This window comes from Pleurodeles waltl, chromosome 12 (genome assembly GCF_031143425.1).
Source record: "Pleurodeles waltl isolate 20211129_DDA chromosome 12, aPleWal1.hap1.20221129, whole genome shotgun sequence".
Lineage (NCBI taxonomy): Eukaryota > Metazoa > Chordata > Amphibia > Caudata > Salamandridae > Pleurodeles > Pleurodeles waltl.
The window spans coordinates 514,204,213-514,217,673 of record NC_090451.1 but is presented as its reverse complement, the minus strand read 5'-3'; the positions used below and the strand labels follow the sequence as shown (position 1 = coordinate 514,217,673).

The following is a 13,461-nucleotide window of genomic DNA, read 5'->3' as shown; positions in this document are numbered from 1 at the left end:
GATTAGTAGAAGGTCCCGACGGGCCCTTCTGAATTAGTATCTTTTCCTCAACATTAGTAATCTGTTTATCAATAGCCCCCATAGCTCCTGAGATAAATTTTAATATTGTGGAATGATCTTTCTGAGAGGTAGTATCTTTTGCACTAAGTTGCTTCCTTTTACCCATTCTTGCTAATTATTTGATCCTAAAAGGGTTCAACCAATGATGCTCTAAAACGCTCCTTACTAATAGGTAAGATTGAGAGAACTAGCACAGATAAAACAACCTCTGTATAACTAAGGCAATGCAAGGATAAAAATAGAAGTAGCCTTCTCATGATGCAAAAGGGCTGTTGCCTATAAAAATGCAAAATTAAACACCCCGCAACAAAAATCAGATAAAAAGTACCTGCTTAGAAACCAGATAGCCAAGTCCTATAGCGCAGAGAAAATGTCAGGGGGGGGGCAGCCCTGCCTCTTCCAGGCGCTGACTGGCAAAGGACGGGCCTGCCCTTGGCCTGCGCGCCTCCCGCAAGGTGGGAGCGTGTCCAAACAGTTAAAGGGGCTTTCCGGCCCTGCCCCTTCCTCCGACGGCTGCAATGTGCAGTCTTTTTATATGAACTTCCTCCAAGCAATTACATTGGGGTTGCAGCTGGTTGAACCTATGTCTAATGTGCCGGTTTAAAATTCCCGTATACAGGACTGACTCCAAATGCACTTACTTACATCAGACATTTAATTGTGTGACCCATGTGAGGGTTCAGTACTGGGGCAGGCCTATACGTCTTGGTAAGTAAGCATAATATGTAAACAGATGCAGGAGGGAAACTCAACATCCTGACCTCTGCATAGGTGCCTGATATCCGATGGTTGCTTCCTTTCCCTTCCAGAGCGTTTCCTTGGAGTGTGTATTACCAAGGTTCTTTTAGTAAACATATAATTTTCAGTTTACTTCATGAGCAGAGAGGATGATTTGGGTAATTTCTGTGAAATTGTAGAATATTTCACTTTGTCCTGCCACAGCTAAAGAGTTTGTTGTCTGGCTTGTCCATTCTGACATGGAAAGCCCTGCTGTAGTGTCTGGGTATTACTAGTCATGTGTTGACATTGTTTTAATGTCAGTGCCTGGCATGGAGGAACCGTGTGGGTGCTAATGAAGACGTGATGATCCTTCTTTGTGGGTATGATGTGCAAGAACTCACGGCTACAACTTCCAGCCTTGACTGCTGGAGGCGAGGCCGCTGTCAGGTGTGTCAGTTGCAATAAAGAGTAAATGTTTCTGATGTCTTTTCAAAGTGACTAACACGTGGGACATACATTCGTCATGGGATGGTGTAGAACATGTTTTTTTTTCTTTGCAAGATAAGGAAATACATTCACTTCCCGCCAGTGTTTGGTTATAGGTTGAAGACCTTAAAAAGGGGTCTGAAGGAATTGCAGTTCCTGTAGACTGTAATCTTGCTCGCTATGGTGCATGTTTCTGTGGCTTGAGGTCTGTGTCACTGATGAAAAACTCATTCTCGAAGGGAGTTACCTAGAGATTTAATTTTAGTATTTTTAAGTGACACTCTTTAATTTCAGAAAGCATTTTTTTAGTTTTTACGCTACAGTAGAGTTTGGGTTCTTCAGCACATTAGACTCTAACATTGTGACTGTGTTCACTTATTACATACTCCAGTGAATGTATGCATGTGTTGAAGAGGATATGTGATAGATCTGACATTTTTGATACCCAAACCTGAATAGATTTGTCTTATGTAATACTTAGTGGTGAGTGGTGTGATTTACTTAAGCAGCTCTTACCAAATGGTTTTACTGTCAAGCGTAAGCACTTGATTTTTTTCTTCAAGGTATATTTCAGTGCAGTTTTCTTCCCTTGCCTACAGCCGCCCCCCCCCCCTCCCCGTTTCCTTGTGTTAGGTACATTTGTGCCCGCTGACTCTGCTTTATCTCCCTTAGATAGGGCAAATCATTGAGGAGGTGACTGTCACTAACCAAGGACTGCTCCGTAAATACAGAAGGGAGCTGCAGCTGCGAAAGAAGTGTCACAATGAACTTGTTCGACTAAAAGGTAGGGCGCTGATCTTTGGGCGCGGGTGAGAGGGTGTAAATGAGATTGTGATGGCTTTGGGGGACGGAAACTACCTTAAAATGTATGAACAATGTGCATGAATGAGGGTGGTCAAGACCTGTGAATGCTTGCCATGCCTGAGGAAAGGCCTTGAGTGGAGTAAATGATTTGCAGGTAGAAATGGGGTGGCAGGAGAGGAAGTGCAGTGGCTTGTTGAATGAGTAAGGGAAATGCTTTTTATGGCAAGTGTTGTGAGGAGTGGTTTTTAGTATAAAGTATGGGAAGTGATTTCTCTGGATAGAAGTGCCTTTAATGGGTGGCTGTAGGGAGGAGGTTTTAACCGGGAAAGACTAGTGAGGAAACTGTTTTCAATCCTGGGTATGAAAAATCATTTTTTGTTTGTTTTTTTGTTATCAGGGTGGCCCAAAGGCTTGTGCAGTGATAGAAATGCAGTGATAGGGTGGGGGGGATTATATATTTTTTTTATTAAAGAAATGTGACCCAAAGCCCAAATTGAATCTTTTCTGTGTTTATTACATGTATTAATGTATTCCAAATTTAGATCTAAAAGTTTGATTATAAACGGGATGGCCTGTTGTCATTTTCATATGTCTGTGTATCACAGCTCTGATCTTAACCCCGTAGCTGCCTCAGCTCAAACGTTTGCCACTCCATGGAATGTCCTTACATATTATTTTCTAATTGATTTACTAGGAAGATGAATTGTTGTACTTCTACCACTCTGCTTGTGGACCACAAGCAAGTCATGCCTGCAGTGTTAGTTATGTTCACAGTAGCGTCTTCGCAGGCTAATCTCTACTCCTTGCTTTCCTCCTTCATCCCCCCCCCCCCCCCCAAAACAAAGGTCCTCGTTGAGGTATAGGTGGTGCCTCATCAATATCCCTATAACTACTGCTATCACAGAGGAGTTCAGTAGCTGCAATTGCCAGATACTCCAGATTAAATACACTGCAGATTATCTAAAGTTCAGTAAGTCCCTTTTCATGCCCTTTCAGAGCCATTGAAGAAAACTGAACTGCTGCCCCTTTGTCAGGAACATGCATTCTGATCATGGCTATTATGCCAGGGAGGACTAGGGAATCTCATAGATGCCTAGGTAAGTCCTATCAGAGCCATCTTCCCTCCCTTCGGGAATCATTAATGCTCCCTCCACTGCCCTCTGTGACTGCCAAGAGAACGGATTATTGTTGACACTTATTCCCCTGCTGTACATCCTCCTATGTAGTTCACAGAATCCTCAATGACTCATCTAGTGAGGTCCATTGTAGCCCTGCGGTTACAGCTTTGTATGGTGAGGGCGCAGTGCCTATTGATCTGCAGCACACCTCATAGATTTCTGTTTTGCACAGCTTGAATCGTCAGCATGAACTTGAAATTGGTTTTCCCGAACCATAAACTCATCTTTTATTTTCCTTTCAGGAAATATTCGGGTTTTTGGCCGTGTGCGTCCAGCAACCAAAGAGGATGGGGAGGGCCCAGAGTCTTCTAATGTAGTGAGTTTTGATGAGGATGATGATTCCATTCTGCACCTTGCTCATCGGGGGAAGCCAATAACCTTTGAGTTGGACAAGGTCTTCCCTGCTCATGCCACTCAGCAGGATGTAAGTTCTGGTATTTCTGTCTTCTTTTTAAAGGATAGCCTCTTATCCTGTTCAGTAACCTCTTGAGGACTTCATGGCTGGGAGCGTGTTTGCGAGAAAGGCTTGTTCTAGGATACACCCAACAGAAAAAAATTCCAGTCCCACATAAAAGCTGATGCCCTTCCATTCTAGTAATACACTGTAAGATTAGAATGATTGTTAACATAGAATATTTATATTTTCACCTGCTTGGACTGAGGGGCCTAGAACCTTAAATCATGTAACATTTTTTCACTCTTTTTTTATAAGTTTTGAAGAGGCTAAATATTTAGTCCTTTGCAACATTGAAACATCAATAAAATCCCACTTGCCAGCCCATTTTGTTTAATCTTTTTTACAGGATGATTTTGACTATATTTGAGGCTTACTAAGTAGTAAAGGTATTTTTTCATTCATCTTAGCGTTTTATGCACATTCTTAGCAGCCAGCATTTTCAGCTTCAACTACTATAACTTGCATAACTTTTTGATATTTCGATTTTTGACACCTAAACTGAAATGTTCTTCTGTTGACTCTTGTTACTTTGTACGTTAAGTTGATCCTTCGTTGCCATTTTCTTCCATAATACCTGTGAATTGCGAAATGTATCAAAAGCTTAAAAACGAATAGAAAATAGAAATGGTCAGCTTGCAAAGCAAAGTGGGTGGGGCAAAGTTGAGGGGTCGGAGGGGGTAATAATTTCTTCCTCTAAAATAGAAACAGAAAATGAGTAAGGAGCATGAAGTTACACTTACTTTGTATTTGATAATCTTGTTTTGCAGTTAGGCTCAGTTTATCCTTTTATTATAAATAGAAAATCACTCTGGTAAGGACTTCAAACGTAAGGAAGGTCTGCTTTTGCAAGACTCTGTCCAAGGATAGCAATTGCTCTTGACCTGCTTGAGCCAAGCATGTTTGCTTTCATGCTGTCTGGTGGCAGCCTTAAGATTTGTCAGGCTTTTTTCGATCTCCCAATCTTATGTACACCTACTCATTCAAATCTGAATAACTGAATCATTTTGACCCTCCAACATCAAGTTTGCTCTTAAGCAGGTAGTACACTAGACACATGTTGCACTACATAGAAACTTAAGTAAGAATTTTAAGTGCCCTTTAGCCGCAATTACTCCTATCAGTAATAGTATTTTCCTCTGCAAAGGCCTTAACATTTGTTAAAATCCTTGCACACCAGCAAAATATAATGTACATGAATGCGGAAAAGATATTGGAGGCAAGATTCTCAGCTTTAGCAGAGTCTGATCCTTTTAGCAATTTGCTACTTCTTAACAATTCTTTGTGTGTTTGATCTAGGGAGGTTTTCCACTGTCTGGAGGGCTCTGAGCCTAATTTTTCTGGAGCTCATTCCAACTCCCCTTGAAGAATAGAACAGTAGTTCTAATGGACATTAATGCTAATAAATACTCTACCTGCAGTTCCCTCCCCTGTTTAATAACCTATGGTGCCAGACTGGATCCAGAAACTTTTCCATAGCTCTCCGGTCTCGGGAAAGAGCACTGGCTCTATCTTGGCACAGGAAGCATCCCCAAAGTGACTTAATTGGGGCCATGAAGCATCCACTCTAGCACATTCTGTTCCCTTTTTTCCACAATCTTTAATGTGGATTCGAAACTCCTCTACTTGTTGGTTCTTACATAAGTATTTGTTTCTCAGATTTTTGTTTAAAAAAAAAAAGTTTTTTCCAGTGCTAGGAAAGTGTTACCATTCAAGAAAGGCAAGTGATCCTCTTGAAGTCTAAAAGAGATGCCTACCTACAAGATCTTGGAGGAAAAACGATGTAGGAAAGAACAGATAGATGCTTCCTCCTGCCGATGTTACTAGCAAATGATGCACAATATCTTTGGCTCTGACTAAGACTCGCTACAGATACCAGAAGTGGCATAACATGATACTGATGACAGCAGTGAGGCATGCGATTTTCTTCCACCCCCTTCTTCTGATACTGTGAATTACATAACCCTTTAGAGTGCAAGAGAGCTGGAAACTTTGCTCGATGTGGACATTGATTTATTGTACCCCATCTTCAACGCCGGCTTTTGCAGAAGTTGTCTGTTCATGTCGTTCTGAGTAAGGCTGCGAGCATGTTTGAACTACCTCTGCCTCCTGAAGAATCTAGGGTGAATAACTGTACAAAGGTCCTTCAACCTGCTAATTCTTTGATTTTAGCTGCTCCTACCCTACATTGATGCCCTCATGGAGCTGGTGAGATATGTTTGGGAAAATATTGGGTCAGCGCCTGCTGTAAACCACTTGCTGGCAAGAAGGTATAGGCTGGCACCGGGTGACCACATAGTACACCCTTCAGCAGAACGTCTGATTGTGCAGTTGTCATCCTCCACAAAAGTAAATCCACAGCCCCCAGTAAACCCACCTGATAGGCAATCGAGATTCCTCAGTAGCCTTACAAAGGCATTCTTGGCTCAAATCTTCCAGCTTTTCAGAAGATGACCAAGAGGTGTTCAAGAATTACGTTCAGTGGAGGCTGTCACTTCCAGTACAAATATGACGCTGCCTTGTAGTGGTACTAAGCGTGGAGAACAGCGGCTTGATTTTGGGGGATCCAGTTGCCCAAAAAGGATTATGGGCAGTTTTAAAAATGTTGAGGTTTCTCAGGAGGATTTAGTTTTCAACAACAGCCATATAGCCTCCCCATCAACAGAATCAGTTACTCATGAGGGGCAGAGACAAAGGTTTGGGCCTTCTGACCCAGCAATCCTACTCCTTCTCTTTTTCCCCTACACTACCTGGAAAGCTGCTTTATTTCAGTGGAGCATGGGCAGCCTGTGGGAGGACCAGTATTCTCCTTCCCACATGCCTTTAAGGGAGTAACATCAGGCCAGTGGGCCCTTCATATTTTAGAAAGGGGATATGCTCTCTTTCCTCTCCACATGCCTCCTCAGTCCCTCAATCAGAAAACCATTTTTGACTACTGCACCAGGAGGTGGGAGTTCTGTTGCACTACGGAGCTGTGGAGTTGGTTCCAGGGCAATCATTTGGGCAGAGGGACGAATCTCTGTACTTCCTGAATACCAAGAAGGATGTTGGTCCTTGTCCAATCCTAGATCTCAAACTCTTGACCTTTTACCTCAGTAAAGAAATGTTTGAAATGCAGTCTCTGGCTTAGGTGCTTCTTGCACTGGAAACAGAAGAATGTAAGTTCTCCTTCGACTTGCAGGGTGCATGCTTCTACATATCAATCCTGCAGTCACACAGGAGGTACCAGAACTTAGTGGTAGACTCCACTCACTACTACTTTGCAGTTCTCTCAAATTATATCAGCACTTCAGATGTCCCCCAGGTGATGGCAGTGGTTGCAGCTCATCTTAGAAGGTGCAAGATCTTCATGCTCCTGTACCTGGATGACTTGTCTTTGATTACTAGAGTTCTGAGCAATATTCACCAGGGCTGGCCTCAAGTCATCTTCGTCACCCCGACTGATTGAGAAGGGTGTGATATGCAGACCTCCAGCTCAGTCTACCTCTCAAGGTGGACCTCCTTTCCTAGTCAAAGGGGCAAGTGCTGCACCTCAGCCTTCAGGGTCTCCATCTTCATGCCTAGAGATTGAGTGGGGACATCTGAGGTCCCTACAGCTGCTTTGGAAGGTAGCCATCCCGCCACCAAGACGGTCTATTCTGGAAGGTTGAATAGATTTGTCGCCTGATGTAAGTAGCAGAACACAGATCTTTTTAAGGCTCACTTGTTGGTGCTTAAGTAGTGTTTTGCGATTTTGCTGGCCTACCAGGGCTGTGTTGTGGGCACTGTCAAAGGATATAATGCAGTCCCGTCCAAATTCTTCTGCCTTCCATTCAAGCCATCCCAGGTAAAGCCCCCAATCATGATGACTTTGAAAGACTAAAATGTTTGACAGCTCTGTTGTGCCACAATTGCATTTGAATCTTGTTTTGACATTTTAGATGGTTCTCCTTCGAGCCTCTCCATGGCTGTCAGTTTAGATTGTTGATGTCTAAAACAGTTTTTCCTGTGGCTGTTACCTCAACAAGACTTGAGTGACTTGCATGCAATGAGTGCCTGTCCACCATACACATTCTTTCCATGCACACTGATCCTCAGAACTAAAGAAGCTTTCCTTCACAAGGTGTTGATTCCTTTCTATCTGTCAGTCCATAAACCTTCCTATTTTTACCCTCCTCCCACCAAGGAAGAGTGATTACACTGGGTGGTTAGGTTTTACATTGATTGCACCAAGGAGATCGGGAACAATAACAAGCTTTTTGTGTGATATGCAGACGGGAATAGGGGCAAGGCAGTCTAAATGAGAATCGTATCCTAATGGATATTGTGTGTGTGTGTGTGTGTGCGCGTGAGGGGAACAGTAACATTCCCCGTAGGGCAAATTCGTCCACCAGCACCATCTTACCTTTACAAAACATTATTATTTTGAATCAGAGGTGAGAATGTATGGCCATTTTTCTCTTGGTGCTCCATAATTTTATTTTCTGACCATTTCGTTCAGACCCACCGCCTAAAATGGTGACCACTTGCAATCCATTCGACAGCGGAGGAATCTGCCAATACACATATCCAAAAGAAGGAAGAATAATTTACCTTCAGTAATGATCTTCCTGATGGATAATCCTATCTACCTGCAGATCCTCACCGATTTTCACACACCTGACTATTCTGAAGGATGGTCATGTGCCTCTTTAAAAACTTCCAATTTAGATTGTTGCACTACCTCAAATGAATTCCCATCTCTACTTCAGTGCCCCAAAGGGTGAAGAAAAAAAACTGATGGGGAATGGACATTGGTGCACCATAGTGGGCATTTTATTGTATCACTAATATCACTGTGGCGTTGCTGCAGATGCAGAGATGGAGTCAGCATTCACTACCAGTGTGGACTGGGAGATGGTGTCCAGCAATTTACTCAGTGCATTATTGCAACCTCCAGATGTAAGTGGTGGAATTGTCTTCTAACATCACATTTATTGCTATTATTGTTACTAGTGTGGGTGAGGCCACATCAGCAAGTGCTTGAAGAGGAACCAATTATCTCACAGCCAGTTTGTGATGCTGTGCAAGACAACTGGCGGTTGAAAATACATAGCATGATGTACACAGTTGCAGGGACTGCTACCTCAGGCCTATGTCCAGAGGCAATAGTAGAATTCTGTAACCAAGTTCTGGTGTTACCTACTCCCTTCGTGCACCTTCTAGCTCATGTGCCCTCCTTCTGCCCCAGGATTCATGCTTTCAAAATTGTTAGAATGAGGTGCAAGGATAACACCCCCAACCTCATCATTTTGTTAAGCGAGTGCTTACAGGAAAGTCGCCAGACGAGGAGACTAGACACTGGGGTTCTTAGTAGAAGCCCCATATTGGAGTGCTTATTGGAAAACTTGGATGTTGGAACCGCATGGATGGTGAACAGTGGTGTGGTTCGGGGGTGGTTCCTCTCTAGGTTTTGAAGTGAGGGAGAAAGATGTGGGAGAAGAGAGCGGTATAGGGGTGAGCTTAAGATGAGGCATGCAAGAGAGAATGGCAGCAGGGGCGTAGCTATCATTGGTGAAGCATGGGCGTCAAGATCATTTGTGCAGCTGGTGCATGTACCGAGGGGAGGTCTCTGAACTTTTTTCTACATTAATCAAAACTGCCCTTTTCAGCAGAAAACATTTTTAGACTGGCTCACATACCTCTCCTGAATTAGTGCCCATGACTCCTGTGTAAGTCACTGCAAGTCAGGAAGAACCTAGCTGTCGTTGGTGCAGTGGCACTCAGACATGGAAGTTTGAGGGGGGGCTGGTGAACACTAATGGCTGCCTATTAATACTGAACATGAGGGTAGACAGCCTCCTATTCCTTGCCTTAATTAGGGTTCATGACACCCTTGTGAGACAACAGGGGTTTAGATATTGGTGCAGGAGGTGCTGAGCACCAGAGCCATTATATTTGCTAACATTGGAACCCACTGCTGTGTCAATGAGTTACAGGGCTAAGGAGGTAAGAGAATCAAAGAAGGGGCGACAAAGTGGGTGAGAAGGAATGGAGTGGAGAAGTCAGCAGATGGAAGAATATTAGCATCCTGTTGAACATGTTTAGAGAGGAGGGTTAGTTGCGCACTTGAAGGGAATTTTAGGGGAAACTGTAGATCTAACTAATCAGTGTCACTTAAATAGTAAAAGTAGAGCTTGAGCAGTAGGTGCAAGTAAAAAGTACAGTAGGAGTAAGGCATGATCAGGAAGTGTGGTGGAGTAAGACTACAGTAGTGGGACGAGGAATAGGATTACGATTTAAGGTAGAGAAGAAAGAAGTGAATCATGTCAGGGATTCTTGATTGACAAGGGAATCTCAAATTGGTACTTTTCTTTTTTAATTTAAACAAGTAAAGGGCTGTGTGATAGGTATCCATGCATTCATCCCTTTTTCTGTGTTGCGGCCAGATATTTTTAGTTGCATTTTTGCGCAGTATTTAGCCACTGTTGTGATAAGGTCATCAGCGTTGTCCACTGGTAACTCATAACCATCGGATAAAAAAAAAAGAGCCGCCTCTTAATAATTCTGAACCTTTTAGTCCAATTCTGCCTTTGTTGTAGTTACTGTCTACCTGTCTGTTTTGATCAATTTGAAAGGGGGCATGAGGCATGTACAGGGGTATGATTAGGCTGGCGATTTGCTGTTGTATGAGCCATGTGTAAGAGCCACTCCTTGCTTCCCTTAAACTCGCATTTCAGTTCTAATGTATCGTGCCACTAAGTAGCACAATTATTGTATGTAGGAGTTAATTTAAAATGGCATAATGGAGTCAGTATAATAGGGCAGATGCAGGTGATTATCTTACTAGGATCTATCTGGCTTTCCAACCAGAAGTCGCTTCAATTATTCTTGCTGAGGGTTTGGCTCCAATTTCTGTTTTCATCCTCGAGCTCCTGCTTATGCTTCATCATTGTCAACCTTTATTCTCGGTGGGTTTTGTTACAATTTTGAAAAATCTCAGCCCCTTGGAGTCCAGGCAACTCTTTATGAATTGGTTGTCATAGGGTATACTGATCCATACTCTTTATTGGCAAATAACCATTCACCCTCTATTGGGTAAGCTCAGGTCTCACTCTACAAGAAGTACTTATTCTGCAGGTTTACGCACCATATATTCTTATGGATTGTGCAGGGTAATATTACTGGTTGAACCGCAATTCTGCGTTTAACACTCAGTGTCTTAATTTTTCCCCAAGGACCTTATTTAGGGCAGACTTTCCTGTAAGCTATTGTTGAGATGCAGTGTTACTTGTGCACCCCATGGAGGAATGTAATTAACACTGGATATAAGCTCCATCCTGTCCCCAACTTTAGCCTTTCTTGACTTTTCCCTGTCATCACAATGGAGATGCTTCATCTTTAAGGATTTATGTGGTCAGTATCACTAAGACTGTTTCCCAATATTTCTCATTTGCTTGCTGCTCTAGGTGTTCCAGGAAGTTCAAGCTCTCATCACTTCTTGCATTGATGGATACAATGTCTGCATCTTTGCCTATGGGCAGACTGGATCAGGAAAGACTTACACCATGGAGGTAAGAAATTACTGTCTGTGTGTCAGGCATTGTGGGAGAATGCCGCCTCGCCTTACTATCTGTAACACTGACCTCCTGCCTCTCGTTTCTTCTGGCCGTCTTAGAGTGAACCAGTATGTGTACCATCATACCAGGACACGATCTAGGGCTACGTTACATTACCCAGTTTGCAAGATTCCCCCATATAACAAAAAGCCTTTTGCCTGTCTTTCACGGTTTCAAATTCTAATTTCCTGTTGATATCCCCCACCCCACATCTTTTGAATCCATGGCTTTTTGCATCAGGAAGTCTGATGGGCTGCATTTTGTTTCTCATCAGGGAACTCCAGAGAATCCAGGGATAAATCAACGTGCCTTGCAGCTACTCTTCTCAGAGGTAGCTGAGAAGGCGTCTGATTGGCAGTACACCATTTCTGTCAGCATGGTGGAAATCTACAATGAAACACTAAGGTAAAGGAGTGGTGGGAAATATGTGGTTAGCAGATAACGTGTGGTGTGAAGTTAACTTAGGTTATCTATCTCATATTGGCCATTATTCAAAGGATAAGATAGTTGATTGAACAGTGGTACATGGTCTCTTATGAGACCAGAGAATCCATCACTACTGGGGACAACTGCAGAAGAGATTCTATTTTTATTCTGCCTTATGGTGTTTAGTTTTACAGGTTCAAGAGGTAAGCCTCACCCACAAAATAGGTGAAACAACCTTGAAGCAACAAAAAAAAAAAAAACGGGCTATAGTCTGAATGCAGACTCCCCTGAAGCTAAGAAAAGGAGGCCAGTCTCCTAATCTGAGTTTAATGCATGTTGGCGGAAAACGTTTGCTCACCATGAATGCATATCTGAAATCTGTGGCTATGTTGAAACACCTGTTATTTTTCACAGCACTTGAGGGGTACTTGCATGCCTGTTCATGTATGACTATCATTGCTTACATGAAATTGTGTTTTGGAATACATACAGTGAAAATTGTGGGGTCTGGCTAGTCTAACTGGCAGCTGGTCCAACACCATTTTTGAGAACGTGAACGTCACTGGTGTGAAATTTCTTGTAGTGAAAGCTGATGAAAGCTTCACTGTGAGAAACACACCTCGTGTCACTTTCAGTATAAGGCAATGGATGTAGAGTAGGTTGGATAGAACACCCACTGATTTTTGGTGAATACCATTAAAGGCCTCTTGTAAATCTGTCCTACATAAGGGGTGTAAAACACTTACAATGATGTTTAGAATTTGGAAAAAAGTATTATTAAATGATCCTTTTACGTTTTTCTAATATAAAATGTTTTTTTATTTGTGTTTTCTTTCCTCTATACCACCTGCTAAAAATTAGGATTAGTGCTCTCACTTTCAGATTTCTGCTGAACCAGAACTCTCTAAAATCTCGCTCCAGTCTGTCAGATTTGAGACCTACATCTAATAGTAAGAGTCTCTGATCTCTTGTGGGTGATAGTGGGGATATGTTTCACTGATCAGATCGCCTGGATAGATTTCCTGGGTGCCATGAATTAAAAAATATATATATATATTCAGCATGGTCTTCTCCTGTAGTTTGGTAATGCCAACCTTGTCTCATTCTTTCTGTTACTTAGCTCGTGAGTTGTTGCATGTAGCACAGCAGTTAGAGCGACTGCCTTGGGAGCTGGGGATTCAGGTTTGCGCCTAGTCTTCGGTTCAACATCCTGGGATTCTGGGCAAATCACTTAATCTCCCTGTGCCCATTGACAGCGCCTGGATTCCATCACTGGTGATAAGTTGCGCTATATAAATCTACACACACTTTTCAAATGACAAAAGGTTGTCTTGGTGTATACTTGAGGACATTTGTTGCAATGTGATACTAAAAATATTCTAAATCTTCTGCATCTGACAAATCCAACATACAAAATAATGAATACTTCTGGACTTCCTTTATCGCCTCTGTTGTTTGACTTGCTGTGATGAAGTGCAAGTTCTCACATATCAGGTGCTTTGTAAATGTTTGTTATTTTAAAGCCTGACTTAGAGTTTGGCAGACAGTTTACTCTGTCACAAATGAGGGATATCATGTCTGCCTTAGTACAAGGGCCAAGGGATGCACTTGTAATAAGGCAGACTAGATATCATTCATGTTTGTTATGGAACAACCTGTCCATGAAACTCTAAATCAGGCCCCTAGTCTTTGTTCCACATGAGGGTAGACTGCCACTACTGCATCCTCACAAAGCAGTTGTTTGGCTAAACTATGC

General features: G+C 42.6%; 1 protein-coding gene across 11 annotated transcripts in view; it reads left to right on the top strand.

The window, feature by feature from the left end:
* The window catches only part of KIFC3 (kinesin family member C3), a 308,219-nt gene that overhangs the window by 262,167 nt on the left and 32,591 nt on the right, over positions 1–13,461 (top strand). For all 11 annotated transcript variants that reach the window (XM_069217375.1, XM_069217370.1, XM_069217368.1 and 8 more), the window contains 4 exons: positions 1,939–2,050; positions 3,491–3,672; positions 11,130–11,234; positions 11,554–11,684. In XM_069217375.1, the coding sequence (XP_069073476.1) occupies positions 1,939–2,050; positions 3,491–3,672; positions 11,130–11,234; positions 11,554–11,684 (530 nt within the window). The remainder of the gene's footprint in view (positions 1–1,938; positions 2,051–3,490; positions 3,673–11,129; positions 11,235–11,553; positions 11,685–13,461) is intronic.